The following is a 16,521-nucleotide window of genomic DNA, read 5'->3' as shown; positions in this document are numbered from 1 at the left end:
CCTTAGAGCTCTGATCCCGCAAGCAGTTGTGCATGGGATAACTTTACGTATGAGAATAGTCCCTTTGAGCTGAATAAGACTACTCATATGGGTAAAGTTACTCACGTGTATACATGTTTACAGCATTAAGGCCTTGGTTTGCATTATGTTTTTGTGGAAGGGCTTCAGGCATCCACAGCTTTCCCTTTGCATAGCTTTTAAGTTTACACTAGCTGAGGCTCTGGCCCAAAGCCTTTAATAGTGATGTGTTTCAATGAGCTCCCAGCATAAACTGAGGTTTACAATACTTAGATGTTGGAGGTGGAGACTTTTGCTCTGTATGTTATCTTTGCATATGTACTTTTGTGATACAATAGGAAAACTAGGTAAATGGAATTTTAAAAATATGCTCTGTTGTGTTAAATATCTAATTTAATGACTCCTTTACATCCATGTTTAGAAATGCATTATATTAGCCCAGGTGAATTAGTAGGCATGGGGGGCGGTGTAAATGTTTTTCTTCACTTTCCACATGGATAGGCCACAAGAAACCATACTTGACATATAGTTTGTCCAGTCTGACGTGAAAAATGCTATTGTCCATCATATTTTTTCAGCAGTCATTTTAGTTATAAACTGGGCTTGAGATGCACATAGGACAGTTGCTTTGATGCAGTGGACCATGATGGGTGTGAAATAGTTGGGTACATGCAGTATGTATGGTAAATGATCCACAGAGTAGGAAAGATTTTAGTGATAGGTTAATGACTTTGAAAAAAATTTGTCAATGTGTTGGGCTAAAAATTCATCTTTTAAAAGATGTTGAATATTGATTGACACGGTAGAACTTGAGAGCCATTATAATTTAACAAGTTAATGGTATTTTCCCCATATTAATATTCATATCTGAATACATAAATGTGTACTTATCTTAGAGACTAGAGCAATTCTTAGTTCTTATCTTAGGTAAATGTACATTCATAATCTTTTAAAGACTTTTCTTTCTTAAAAAAGATCCAAAAATAATACATTTAAACTATGTTAAAGTTCAGATGCAAACAGGATACAGTAGAACCTCAGAGTTACGGACACGTCGGGAATGGAAGTTGTCCGTAACTCTGAAATGGTCCGTAACTCTGAACAAGAGGTTACGGACTTCAGTCATGGTGGTAGTGGTAGGGGCTTGGGGCTGCAGCCATGAGGATGGGGGTCCAGTGGTGATGGGGGAGTCAGTGTTTCTGACCCTTGGGGCTCCAGGGCTCCGGATGGGGAGCTCAGGACTTCTGCCCCATGGGAGTACCGGGGCTCAGGGCTTTAGACCTGTGGGGAGCGCTGGGGCTTGGGGCTTCAGCCCCATAGGGGGTGCCGGGGCTCCTCACGTCTCCATTCCCGACTTTGGGGCAGAGCTCGGGGCTTTAGCTATGGGGGGAATTCTGGGGCTGAAACCGGCTCTCCCATTGTAGCTAAAGCCCAGTGTTCCCCGTGGGGCTGAAGTGCCGAGCCCTGGCACCCCCAGCGGGGCTTAAGCTGGGAGCGGAGCCGTGGGGCTGAGGCTCCAAGCCCCAGCGCTCCCCCCAGTTTAGAGCCCTGAGCCCCGGTGCTCCCGAGGATCAAAAGCCCAGAGGCCCCTCCCTTGCCCGGAGGCTTGACCCCCTCCCACTCTATGGCTGAAGCCCCAACCCCCCGTGGCTGAAGCACTGAGCCTCGGCGCGGGGCTGAAGCAGGGAGCGGAGCCCCAAAGCTCTCCCCCTCCCAAGTCTAAAGCCCTGAGCCCCGCTGCTCCTGAGGGTCAGAAGCTTGGAGCCCTGAAACACACACACCCCACCCTGCAGCTGCAGTCCCAACTCCCTGTGGCTGAAGCCCAGGACTCAAGCCCCGAGGCAGTACAGTATTTGCTGGTTTGTTTGTTTGTTTGTTTGTTTTTTTTGTCTGCACGGCTGCCTGATTGATTACTTCCGGTTCACTGGTAAGTCCATAACTCTGGTGTATCTTTGAGGTTCTACTGTCAGGACACAAAGAAATTCTAATACTGGCAAAAGCTGAATTTAGGGTTGATGGTCTGGTTTATCTCATCATGTTGTGCCTTTTTTTCTTCACTAAGGCGTTCAGCCAGAACCTTGGATTTTCTAGCTTGTGCTATTTTTTGTCTAAATTTAGTTATTTGAACTTTGTTACTTTATAGTAGATTACACTGCATAATGGTTTTGTGAATGTGATGTTCCACATGCATGAGGAATAAGTGATTTCTCCATCTGGAGGGTGAAACGGGGAAAAAAAAGGGAAAGCAAATGTTGAGCTGTTACGTGCTATAAACTTTGCCACAGAGAGGTTTTCAGTAGCACTGCAGTTTACAGTAGATGCTATCAGTTCATTTTACAGCATAAAGAAAACAAAAGGGTGCAGTGTGGATATTTGTACTTTGTGGTCATTTCATAAAACCAGTCAGAAGGTACATTTTTTCCATCCTTTTGTTTATGGTAATCTAATGTTTATATGTTTTGACATATTATACAAGTGCCCAACAGCCTTGGCAGACATGATACTTCTCGTGTGGCTATTGCACATTTGCTATAACTAATTTGTATAACTTTTTATTTCTATGTTCTTCAGTGCTATAATACATATTATTTTCACAAAATATGAGATGTAGTGGGTAATACTAAAATGTAAACATTTCTCTTACAGCATTAAATTATTATTGTTTATTATTTTATTAGAGACCAGAACCTTTGGAATAGGCACTATACAAACAGAACAAAAAGACCTCACCATAATTTATCATTTAGAATAGGAAAATGTTTCATCTTTTTGGCATCCTGGCAATACTTCAACATTTACAGATGTTTATTTTGTAGTGTCAGAAAAGGTACATCATTTTGGTTCAGTTCCTTGCCTCTATGCAACTCCCTTATACCACTGCTGCAGGGCAAAGATCTGGAATACTGGCTTAAGCAGAATCCCTAGGTGGCACAGAGCTGGTACAGGTGCCTCTATACCATTCCCTTTCAATCCTCTTCCCTGGAATAAGGGTGTGCTAATACTGTGTCAGAGGAAGGGTTGTTGACTGAGCATCTACTGTATCTTGTGCTCCAGTAATCCTCAGTTGTATAATAGCATTTAGGAGACTATTACCAGCTATTCTAAATTAGCACAATTCTGAGATAGCTCCAGATTCCACAGCAGATTAAATCAATTGCCAGAAACCTCTGACACTGGGGGGAAGCATAAGGAGGCATAATGCCACTTTTGTTCCCTCTGTGCCCCTCACTCCCGCAGCTCCTCAGATAGGGCCCAGTGGGCAGGTCTACACTTAAAATGCTGCAGCAGCACAGCTGCACCAGTGTAGTGTTTCAGTGAAGATGCCACTACGTCAACAAGAGAGCTTTTCCCATTGACATAGTTAATCCACCTCCCCGAGAGGCAGTAGCTTTGTTGATGGGAGAAGCTCTCCCATTGACATAGCACTGTCTACGCCGGGGTTAGGTCAGTATAACCGCATCACTCAGGGGTGTGGATTTTTCACACCCCTGAGTGGCTTAGTCTACCAATATAAGTTTATAGTGTAGACCTGGCCAAAGTATATCTGTCAGTATTTGGTAGTCTTACACTGGAATGTGATCCATTCCATATGCTAAATTTTGCATCTTAAACCCTAATATGGTATATTTTACAATCCCAACAAAAACAGTGGCATGGGTGATGTTGCTAGATCAATCAGTTGAATTAAATTCTCCAGGGGACATTAGTTGGAGAGCAATCTTTGAGGCGTGCCACTCTAAACTGGCTGGGATTAGAAGTGTTCCAGAGGCACAGTTAGCTGTATGCTATAGACTCCTCAAGTAGCTGATCTAACAATGACATTAGACACTAATGACGTTAGACTCTAAAACTGTCTGCCTTTCTAATCTCTGAGTAAAATGCATAGATCACTGCTGATAGAAATGGAAGGGGAGTTGGAGGATTACATAGAATAGCAGCAAATCTAAGTTGACCAAATGGAACGAAAATTCAACTACCTTGCACTTTCTGATATCATAGAGGAAACCATTTGTGTTTTAATTCATATCCAAAGCATCATATATCCAACAAAATGACAGATTATGGTACAGCATATTACAAAATGTATGGCTCTTGTAGCAACATTTATCAGAGAAAATTAGAGACAAAACCACATAATTGTGGCTAATTACTCATAATTACTTAAGTATAAGTAGAATTGTTCATAGTATGTTGTTTTCTTACATAAGCATTTAAAAAGTAGGTGATTGATAGATGTACAAAATAAAGGAATAGAGCAGTTAAATGTTACAGTAATAATTAATGGAATACGTACCACTATTATAAAAGTGATATCATTTATTTTTATCCAGTTTATGCTACCTGGAGCATCTTTCCTCCAAATACTTCAGACAATAATTTTATATCATTAGTAATTGGTGTACTAATCTTAATTCTTTTACTTTTGTCAAACATGTTTCTATTTTTGTTACATAGTGATGAAATAGTATCTAATGGATGTAGTCATGAGTAGTCTAAAACAGGTGTGTAATTTCATATAGGATCAGTTAATTAGGACAGTTTCCCTAACACCTTCATAATAGTAATGTAGGAATTATATTTTGAAATAACTTTTGCAACAGTATTCTAAAATCAAACCAAAAGTTTTTCAATTTGATCAGTTTCGAGTCTCAGAAGATAAGCATATGGTTCTCTGTGCCATGGCATTCCTGCCATCATTTGGCTGTGAAAGTTATATCTGTTTTGTTTTCTAAAATTGGGATGTAAAAATTATTGCATCAGAATTTTCCATGAGGTGGAATTTACACTGTTAAGAGTGCTTGGCATTATATCTTTCCATTCCTATGAAAAAATTTGAAAAAATTCCCCAAACTATACTCATGTTGTCTCTATTGGCAAGTTGTGTGCCACAAAAAGCGTTAATATATAGAAAATAATGTATTTGATTAAATGAAACTAAAATGTCACATAATTTCAAGAAAAATATAAATTGAGAAAACAGGATTAATGTATATATTTACAGTTAACATATTAATTTCAAAATCATAAGAATCTGAAGTAGTATAAAAATAGGTTTATTCCTGTTAATGAGACCTCTGAGAAAAATAAATGAATTTTTGCATTGTTTACACATTTTTCTGTAGTATCTAATATAAATTGTGGCCTCATTTCCCAACCACTCACCAGATAATGTTTCTCTACTTGGGAATAGCAAGCATATTGGGTGATGTGGCCCCTGATGTCTGCTAATTTAGTTACATGTAATTGGTAACAGAAACAGAGGAGTTAGGGAGTTTCTTAATGGTGCAAGAAGTTTCTTAATAATTTATTAAATATTCTGTGTATGAACATTAAAAAAGTAAATTCAGCCATTTTACCTTTAATGGCAGCCCAAAAGAAAAGAGTTTGAAAAGATGAATAATAGAAATAACATGACATGTTCAGCATAATCAATATGAGAAACTAACATCTAAATAAAATAATTACAAGCAAAGCAGATACTTAAGTCATTTTCCTCAATTAATACTATACATACAAATCGGCATACTTTTTAAAAGGAGTGGTAGAAACCTGGCATAATCTTTAAAGTGCTATTTTAAACCTGTTTGAACACACTCTTTTAGAGCTCTGATGTGGAATTTGAATCCTGTTGGGCAAGCTTCAAATGTGGGCGTATTAATTCAAATTCCACCTGCCAGCGTACCTAATTTAGCCACTCCCTCTGCCCTGAACTCTTTATCAGGGAAGATATTGACAGGAAACTTTTACTCAGTGAGACGGGGAATTATTTGATTAACTGAGTTCAAAACAGCTCTTCCTGTTGATTTAACTCAAGGAACAAGAATAAGGGCAAATATCTTCATATGTAAATGTCTTGTTGATGCTCCAGTGGAGATTAAAAGTGTGGACAGTTGCTGCCAGGTTCTGCTGATTGCTTGCTTGCTGTAGCGTACCTGCTTTGATACCGAAAGTATACTTTCTTGCTTTGGTAATTACCTCCCTCCTGTTACCATTTTTCTGTTTCTGAAGGATTCAGATTGCACTTTAATGTGAAATATATTATAGAGAAGGGTTGGTTTTTTTTAATGGTATTGGAAAAATGGCAAAGCTCAGTTATCCAGCTGGTTTCTGCAAATGTTGATTCCTTTTATTGCTTGATGTTTACCTGGGACCTTCCTGCACTTTTTGATTACTCATGTGAATGTGAAATGATTGTTCCCACACTGTCGCTAGCACTACTGTGCCATCTCCTCAGAGTGTCAAAAAAGTAAGATGTTTTATTGCAAATTTCTACATTTAAAATAGCCAGTGCAAAATAGCTACGTGACGGAGGAGAAGAGAGCAACAGCAACATCTTTTGGAATGGATTCTTACCGCACATACTTGGCATCTAACTTATTTAATGGCTTGCAATCAGAAGGCCAAGAAGAAGATACCTATGAGGTTGAATCTCGTGTGCCTTTACCATATCCTTTTCCTTTCACTGAACACTTGGATGAAAATAACTCTGTAGTTGTAAATACTTCAATTTTTCACTACAGGCACAAAAAAAATGGGCATATATTAAAAGTTGTCTCTAAAATCTCCTTGCCTACACCTCCATATTCAGTAAGTATGACATTATTTAAGGAAGTTCAACTTTTTAATCTTTACAACTAAAAGAAAAAGTGTTTGGAAATAAATTAAACATATATCTCTTGAACATAGAACCCATTGTTTTTAATCGTGTTTGACTGTCCATTTTTTAATTTAATGATTTAAGAGGAAGTGATAAGTCTTAATTATAAAATTATTAGGGCTACAAACTGTAACTGTATTGGGTGTTAAGTTTTTTTATGAAAAGATAAAAAGATTGAGTATTTCATGTGTTCTTATGCCTGTATTTTAGTAGTGCTTATTACTTAGACCAGTAACAAAGAGATTTACTATGAGTTTTTATTCTTTTGTGTGTGATGTGGAAATGCTGTGCAATGAAATAAAACAACTCCTGTAGGTTTCATTTTCTAAGCTATAATATACATATCTTTAAATTTAAGAACACTAGTAAATTTGAAATGGCATAATTCTAGTGGTTTTATGAAAAGGATATTGTCAACTGAAAAAACACATTTCTGTCTGATTTTTTTTCCTATGCTTATTACCAGTAACACCTAACTTCTTTACAATTTAAAGGGATTAGAGAGAAAAAAATCTTTTATTTTTCAGTTTTAATGTGTGCATTTGACAGCACTTTGGTTAAGGGCTTGTCTAAACTAGGAAAGTTAATCCAAATTAACTAAAGGTGTGAATTAAAAATTGATTGGTTAAACTGCATTAAATCCCTGTTTAGAGACATTCATTCAAAATTAAACTGGCTTTATTTCAGTTTAGTTTAGTTCAATTTGGAAATTAGTTAATTCGGATTTCCTGAATATCTCCTTGTAGATAAGTCAGTTTCACTGTTTACTCTGTATAGCAAGTTTCAGAGTAACAGCCGTGTTAGCTCAAATAAATTGGTTAGTCTCTAAGGTGCCACAAGTACTCCTTTTCTTTCTGTATAGCAAGTTTGTTGCTTAGTTTCCCCTTTTGTTTGTGTGAGTCTTTCATACAGCAACCTAGGATATAAAAACTTAAAATAGTATAATGGTGCTTGTAAAACCACAACAAATTAGTAGGGCGATTCCTGGGCACCTCTAGTACCTGTCCCGTCTTTTAAATTTTATTTTTGAATAAATTTTGTTTCAAATTTTGTTGATGTCCCTTTAAAAGTCAGTACAAGCTATCGAACCATGCACCCTTTTAAAGTCTTGCACTGCTTTCAAAGGATAGTTTAAATTCATTAATGTTAAAAGAAATATTAGTGATTAGATGTTTTCTAGTTAGAAGTTTAATTCTGAACAGCCATTTTTATCAATAAGTAGACAAATTGGTGTGAAATTGTTATAAAATTTTCCCAACTCATTTTTCAAAAATAATGAAGTCTTCAGTTTGAGTTTTAGTAAGACAGTTTAGTTTGAGCAATTCAGTATCTTTAATTTTACTAGCTGGAGTAAATGAAAAATGAAACCGCTCTTATTTTTGAAGAATTTGATGAAGTAGCCCCCATTTCACAGAACAGACCTGCAAAACACAGAAGCAACCATACTTATAGAAATCTGCCAAGACTTACAATATAAAAACAAGGGTGTGAGTTCTTTACTTTTCTGAAGTTAAGCAAACATTTGTTGTCATTCTGTAACTTGAGGATCATGAAAAGACATGAATTAAAAAGCCATTACAACGTTAATAAGGAACTGTTGAAACAAATATTGCTTTACTGCCTCATTAATTGAAAAAATTAATATTCTCAAAGTTCACATTTTCCTAGTGTGCCTACTTACACATATATATGGAAGAAGAAAGGAATGCTGCTCACCTAAAAATTTGTTCAGAAATACCATAGATTTTGTATGGTGCTTCTTAAGCATACTAAGGATGTGGTTAGTGACAGTATACTCCTACACATATTAAATGCAAAACCCATTCTGTTTAAATAAAGGTGAGTCTGGTATAAACTGATGTAAACCAGGAAGTTTCAAGTTTTGGCACATAGATATGGATTCAGTCATGTGACTCATACTATACACTGTATTGAACATTTGTCTGTATTTGCTTAGATCTTATTGTGTGGGACTTCATATTTCAGAATGTCAGTGCATATGCATTGAACATCTGATCCAATATGCATTGAAGTTAATGTGTGTCCTTTTATCAGGCTAATAATCAGCCAAAACGGCTAATAATTTTACATGAAAGACAGGATATGTCTACACAGCCAAGAAAAACCTGCAGCTGGCCCATGCAGCTGGCCCAGCTGCAGCCGACTCAGGCTCGCGGGGCTTGAGCTGTGGGGCTGTTTCATTGCTGTGTAACCTCTTGTCTTGGGCTGGAGCCCGAGCCCTGGAACCCTCCAACCTCGCAGGGTCATAGAGCCCGGGCTCCAGTCCAAGCCCAGAAGTCTGCACAGCAGTGAAACAGCCTCAGAGCTCGAGCCCAAGTCGACTGGCAACCGCAGGGTTTTCTTTGCTATTTAGACATACCCTTAGAGTAGGTGTTTTTATTTAAAATTCTCATGAATGTCTAATATTTGTAACTTTCTCTTGCTGTAGCTGGAACATGCTAAAGTTTCGCAGACAGAACTTATGCGAGAATCCTTCAAAAAGCAGCAGGAGGCCACTGAATTTGTCAAATGCCAGGAAGAATTGCAAGAGCGACTCAATGAAGAGGTCAAAGCCAGAGAGCAGCTGGCATTGGAGCTCAGCAAAGCAGAGGGTGAGCATTTCCCATTGATATGTTGCTGAATTTGAAAACATAGACACATTCATTCATTTTTTATAGTACATGGCCAAATTTTATATCTACAATAATTTTATTTCTTTGCTATTTAGAAATCTACTTTTATAAAATAGCTAAACACATTGCAAATTAGATCAATTTATTTGCCATTGAACATTTTAGATCACTATCAAATTTTGGATAGTTTTGGCTAAATTATCCTTTTTTCCCAACAGTAGAGGTAGGAAGTATAACTAGAAAACAAGAAAAAGAAAACAATTGAAAGTAAGAAGACTGGAAATAAAATGAAACAAAAACACAGCCATAGTGTGATACATAAGGAGAGAGAGAGAAAGAAGGGAAGAAAAGGCATATAAACTAACTTCATGTATTGTCTGGAAGGTTAAGGAGGGAGGGATCCTCATAGTTCACCCTCTCCCAATTTCTCTTCTATCCTTTCCCCAGCCCATGGTTTTTCCTTGCCAAGGATAAATACACTGTTTCCTCAGTGCTTCTAGCCCGTAGTGGCCTGAGAAACCAAGAGACTGAGTATTAAAACTCTGATTCCAACATGTGGTTGTGCAATTAGTCCCCCCAGGCCAGCCCAGTTTTTTAATTTTACATTAATATTACCTAAACTAGATGATCGTGATAATCCCTTCTCGCCTTAAAATCTGTTAATCAAAAATCTATTAATCTAGAAGGGAAACCTGAAAATTGAGCCCCACACACAAATATGTAATGAATGCCTTTCACTAGATTATGGGTGCTAAAAAATTCTTTGTAGCACCCGTGACATTTGGTGACTTGTTTTAGGTATGCTGCCAGGTATTGTTCTCTACAAAGGAAACAGAGAAAAATGCAGTGTCTGGGTTGTGGGGGAAGCAACTTATCTGATCTACTATAAACCAGTTTCATGCAACTGCAAAGGTTTGCATTGTCTGTGATGTGCTGGAATCACGCATTCTGGGACATTGACAGTGAACTCAGAACTGATTAGCAGATTTCACAGGTCCTGTAAATGGTTCTTTTATCTAAATTAGCTTTAATAAATTGTATGTTTTCCAATTTTTTATGATAATTGGAATAAATATCATTAACCTACATCAAATGATCAGTTTATGTGATCCTGCAAGGTTGGAGTTGGGGGTTCACAGCATTAATAAAGCCATGGTCTATATTTACACTATGTCATGAGAGGTTATACTTCTGAAACCTGCTGTGGCAATTGATGCTAAATGGAAACTACTGCTATTGATGCAAAGCCACCTGTTCTTTCAATACAATATACTGAAAACGGTATGTATCAAATATGTTTCAATAGTAAAGTTAATTTAAAAAGGAAATACGGAGTGCAAGTTGCTTTAAAATCTTAATTTCCTTATACAGTCATACAAGGGCGAAAAGATGCAGACAGGCAGTTCCTACCATTAGAAATTGATCTTAGTAAAATGTTCGCAGTTGTGAGCTCTTAAAGTAGCCTCAGTTAAGATGAACAAATTCTGTAAATCTTGCTTTAAAATAGCCCAGTTGTAGCCATTGACAGGCATCAGTCTTATACATTCTAGGTTTTACTTCTGTATTTTGAATAATTTAAAGTATAGGTTATGTATCAGGTTAAAGACCACTGCAACTAAATTCCAGTAACTTTGAATAAAATAAAGTATACCATTCTTCAGTACTGTCCCAGTTTATAACAGTTTGGGTATGTATTATTGTCCTAAGAAAAAAGTGTCTTGTTCCATTTTGTATAGGCAAGACCTAACAAGCATCAGTTTAGTTTCACGTGAATGTAATAAAAGGTAGAATTTCTGCTCATTATTTTTGTTTGTACTTAGAGTGGCTTACTTTAATGAGAAAAATGTGCTTTTTATTCTTGATAGCACTGGAGTACCACCACAGCTAAAAGAGGGAGAGCTGGATTCTGTTCTTGAGTAAAACACATTTCTATGATTAAGGTCCAATCAGTTCCACCTATTCAGATTTACAAAGGAAGTTACACAGTTGTCACTGAGAGGTTAATTTGAAGATAATGGGTTTGCAAAGGTGTAACTGAAAGCAGAATTTATCCTGGAAAACCTTTATTACTAGTGGTGACATGTCAGATGCAGAGAAGCCAGCTTAACACTCTGTGCCGCACCTGTAAGGGTATGTCTAATACTGCAGTTGGGAGCGTGCTTCACGGTCCGGGTAGACACCAGGTATTTTATAACTCTCACTAATTAATCAAACCTGTTTAAATTTTTCATCCTTTGGTGTGAAAATGTAGAATTAGCAAATTTCAAAATTATACACCCTTTTTTTGCTGTATTTTCTTTAAATAAAACACTACACAAAAGTGCAGCAAAAATTTGTTGTAAAATCTACCTTTCTGCTCATTGGAGTGAGTGGTGTAATGCTCCCTGATAAGATAACGCATATTATGGTATCTGACTGGGATTTTTTGGGTAGGTCCCAGGAGAGTGTAATCTACACTCATTACAGAACTGATAGGTATTCAGTCATTTCTGAGATGAAAGATGTTTGTCAATCCACTGAGCCTTGCCAGTACTGGTTTTGTAGAGAACTTTCTTCTTATTTTAGACAGTATCCAATTCTGCAGCAGAAGAGAATTTTGAAGGTAGAAAAGAAATGCTAGATTTCAAAAGTAAAATAAATAATAATAATAAATAATAACCAAAACACATGCAAAAAGTAAATTAAAAGAACAAATCTGTTCTTCTCAGCTCTATATATTTTGCCCAGATCCAGCAATGACTTTTCGCTTGATGGCTTTGCTCAGTTGGTATCTGATTTATTAGTCTTATAGGGAAAAGGTGAGTGAGGTAATACCTTTTATTGGACCAACTTCTACTGGTGAGGGAGACAAGCTTTTGAGCTTACACAGAGCTCTTTACTAGTATTATTGTAGTTTGTATCATAAATCTTTATACAAGGTCCCCAGCTTTCACTAAGAGGTAGTACTTGTACATATGCATCCTGGTCTAATTTTGTGGCTCCTATATCAATATTAGTGGAACTCTCTGGTTTAAAAACTGGCAATTACAGGCCAGTAAGCCTAACTTCAGTACCAGTCGAATCAGTGGAACGATAGTAAAGAACAGAATTATCAGACACATAGATGTACACGATATGTTGGGGAAGAGTCAACATAGCTTTTGTAAAGGGAAGGCATGCCTCACCAATCTACTAAAATTCTTTGAGAGCAGCAACAAGCATGTGGACAAGGGTGATGAGTATAGTGTACTTGGATTTACAGAAAGTCTTCGCCGAGGTCCCTCACCAAAGACTCTTAAGCAAAATAAGTGGTCATGAGATAAGAGGGAAGGTCCTCTCATGGATCAGTATCTGATTTAAAGATAAGAAACAAACAGTAGGAATAAATGGTCACTTTTTACAGTGAAAGAGGTAAATAACAGGTTCCCCCAAGGATCTGTACTGGGACCAGTGCTGCTCCACATATTCATAAATAATCTGGAAAAGGTGATAAACAGTTAGGTCGCAATATTTGCAGATGATACAAAATTAGTCAAGATAGTTGAAGCCAAAGCAGACTGCAAATAGTTATAAAAGAATCTCACAAAACTGGATGACTGAGCAACAAAATGGCTGATGAAATTCAATATTGATAAGTGCCTTGAATACTGCATGCAGTTCTGGTTGCCTCATCTCAAAAAAGATATATTAGAATTGGAAAAGGTATAGAAAAGGACAACAAAAATATTTAGGGGTATGGAATAGCAGCCATACAAAGATAGATTAAAGAATGGGAGTGTTCATCTCAGAAAAAAGAAAAGGAGTACTTGTGGCACCTTAGAGACTAACCAGTTTATTTGAGCATGAGCTTTCGTGAGCTACAGTTACATGAAAGCAACTAAAGTTTTAATTGTATAAGAATTACAACAGCATATTTATTACTACAGTATGAAATTGTATCTCCTCTTCTGACCTACAGTGCATCCAGAGGGAGATCACAGACCAGTAGTGTTTTAAAACATGTCTGTACTAGTTGGGGATCTGGACTCACCAGTTTTTGTGTTTGTTGCGTTATTAGTATGCCTGATGCTTTACAGGCAAATAAAATGACACGGCAACTGCCCTTAGGTATTTATATCTCAATCGTACTAAGATAATGAAAATGACACTAGGGCAGTGGTAGGAAGTAGAGAGCAAGAAAGACAATGATAAACAATGGAAAGGTAATACTTCTCTTGGGACATGGGTTGTTTTTTTTCTTCTGCAGCAAACAGGTTATATTATTATTTATTATTCTTTTTTTTTTAACCGTAGCACCTAGAGGGAGCACTGCGAGTAGGTCTCCTAATTTTTTACGTCCATGTGCGGAATGAATTTTGTTATGTGCACCAATATGCAGATGATGTGTGGTGGGGGTGGGGCCAAGGGGTTCGGCTTATGGGAGGGTGCTCAGGGCTGGGGCAGAGGGTTAGGGTGCGGGGGGTGAGGGCTCCTGCTGAGGGTGCAGGCTCTGGGGTGGGGCCAGGGATGAGAAGTTCGGGGCTCAGGGCTGGGGCAGAGGGTTGCGGTGTGGGGGGGTGAAGGCTGTGGGGTGGGGCCGGGGATGAGGGGTTTGGGGTGCAAGCTGCCCCAGGGAGAGAGGACTCCCCCCAGCCCTCTCTTGCTGCATCAGCTCTGGGCCAGGGGAGGGGCACCTGTCCCTGGTTGCAGCAGCTCCTGCTGGGCTCGGCTGGGCTGCGGGAGGGGCACCTCTCCCCACCTGCATGGCCCTTGGTAGCCTACTGTGCAGCCACGCAGCTTAGCGGGAACTTAGCTTATAGCCCAGGACCCTGTTGTGCTAGGTGCTGTACAAACAGAACAAAATGATCATTCCTGTTCCAAACACTTTGTTTTGCATATCCTATATGCCCTTAAATTTGTCAAGTATTCTTATTCAGAACACTCTAAAGGAGTGGTTATGGTTAAATTTATAACTTGCAATTATCGTACAGTACATAAATGTCTACATGTAAAGTGAACTTACTGAAGCTTGTATAATAATTTGTTGCATAGGTGCATCATGTGCTAATCTTGGAATTCATAAATCAATAACTTGTACATTTGGAACAATTTTCAGTTATACAAATCTGAACCAGTGTGATTTGTGGGAGCTATTCTTTAAACTGGGAATTAATCTGAAAAATGAACAATCTTTTGGCAATCTAATTAATTATTAGTAAACCAGGTATCTAAACCTAATGAAAAAGTTGTGTAAAAGTATCTCTTGACAGAATGAGAACGTTAATTTTATAATATCTACTTTAAAAAGGTAACTGTAAGAACTCTGCTTAATGCACATTAAAAATAAAACTCTTCTGGACAGGGATTTGTGTATGTATGTGCTTGATACAGCACTGTAGTACTGTGGGGCCCTGGTCCTGATTGGGACTTCTGGGAGTTAGTCCTATAAATATCTAATAATGATATACAGAGGGATTATGTCATCCCTGACTAAAAGGCAGCCATGTTAGGGCTTAAATACAACAACTCTGTTGGTACACAGTGTATCATTACACATCAGTTTAGCACAAGAAGTGGAGCTGTAGAGGAAATATAGCAGTAATAGAATGGAATTGTTGAAGTTGGAATTCAGGTAGGAGACTTGTCTCGTGAAAAGTGCTAGGTGCCAATCTTGCTCCTGAAGGGACTGATCCTGTTTTCATTTAAGGATAACATGGATGGGACCTCAATTTTAAGTGTCTTCTGAAAAATGGCACCTCTGGTAGCATATCACTCCCAAATACCATGTTGTGGCACTGGTTCTGTATTGGTTCAGAGTGCAGCAGTGCTCAGTTCTGTTCCACAGCGCCCTTTCCAGCACTGTGTAGAATGAAAATATTAGCCATCCAAACATTGTAGATGCCACATGGAAAGTGAGGGATTATGAATTTAGGAAGTGAAGTGATTCATCCAGGTTATCTCATTAGCAAAGAGGTCTACCGAATGAACCAGTGTGAGAGGCTGCTGTTGTAGACATTTAAAATAAAGGCATACATGATTTTTGTCAGAAGCTTCAAGATTAATTTCCATTGAACTCTGAGCCCAGAGCTAGCTACAGTGAATAAGCAAGAAATGATTCACCTCAACATCTTATTCTATTGTGAGACATATGCAAATAGTGTTTTAGAATCCTCTGGTTTATGCCTTAAAGGTGGTGGTGGAAGACTTAATAAAGAATTGTTCATTGACTCTCTCTGTTCTCCTTAAATCACAACAAGAGGCAGGGACTCTTCTCATGAGAATACAAAAAACCTTGATACTTCCCTATCCATGCTTCATAGCTTTCTATTCCACGTACCCTTGTCTCTTTCCTCTCTCATCCTTATATTTTCTATGCTGTTCCCAACCCCGGGAGTGCCCTACCAACCACTTGTGTGACAGGCACTTCTCTTCTTCCAAATCCCTCCTCAATATGAATTTCTTAGATTTCTCACATAAATAAGGTTTTGAAAGGTCAAGCCTAAAGAAGGAAAATTACAGATAACAAATCAGACACATAGTGTATTTATCTAGTGGTATTCTACCAGCAGTAAGATTCCTCACTCAGCAGTGCCCAAACATACAATTGTATAACCATAACACGGTTCAAAAAAGAACTAGATAAATTCATGGAGGACAGGTCCATCAATGGCTATTAGCCCATTAGGGATGGTGTCCCTAGCCTCTGTTTGCCAGAAGCTGGGAATAAGCGACAGGGGATGGATCACTTGAGGATTACCTGTTCTGTTCATTCCCTCTGGGGCACCTGACACGGGCCACTGTCGGAAGACAGGATACTGGGCTAGATGTGCCTTTGGTCTGATCCAGTATGGCCATTCTTATGTTCTTATGAAAGTTGCCTCAAAAGGTGGTTAGGACGGATAGGCAGGACAAAAGTATGTTTTGATGAAGAATTTGAAATAGGAGCAGGTGAATGTTTTCCATACTAAGAAAAATGTGTGCCAGTCTCACTCACTTCATTGGAAGTCTCTCATGAGTATGAATTTACTCACATGAACAAGGCTTTTCAAGACTAGATTTTAGGATTGTAAACCTAGTTGGGGGAACTTGTCTACACAGTGTTCCTTAGAGCACGGAACACGTTGTCAGCACCCAACAATTGTCACGGTAACATTGTGGTAATACTAATCTGACCGTTAGGGTTCTAGAATTTTTATGTTGCCTCAAATTCAGGAAATTCTGCCATAGCACTGAAATTGCAGTTCGAAAGTTGCC

The 16,521-nt window shown here is 38.2% G+C and overlaps 1 protein-coding gene across 22 annotated transcripts in view; it reads left to right on the top strand.

Moving 5' to 3' along the window:
* The window catches only part of AKAP9 (A-kinase anchoring protein 9), a 210,018-nt gene that overhangs the window by 145,456 nt on the left and 48,041 nt on the right, over positions 1 to 16,521 (top strand). For 15 of the 22 annotated variants that reach the window (XM_037890710.2, XM_037890715.2, XM_037890724.2 and 12 more), the window contains 2 exons: positions 6,304 to 6,606; positions 9,126 to 9,288. In XM_037890710.2, the coding sequence (XP_037746638.1) occupies positions 6,304 to 6,606; positions 9,126 to 9,288 (466 nt within the window). The remainder of the gene's footprint in view (positions 1 to 6,303; positions 6,607 to 9,125; positions 9,289 to 16,521) is intronic. The other 7 variants (XM_043541209.1, XM_043541212.1, XM_037890717.2 and 4 more) reach the window with 1 other exon arrangement.

Source organism: Chelonia mydas, chromosome 2 (genome assembly GCF_015237465.2).
Source record: "Chelonia mydas isolate rCheMyd1 chromosome 2, rCheMyd1.pri.v2, whole genome shotgun sequence".
Taxonomy (NCBI): Eukaryota; Metazoa; Chordata; order Testudines; family Cheloniidae; genus Chelonia; species Chelonia mydas.
This window is presented reverse-complemented; position numbering and strand designations above follow the sequence as displayed.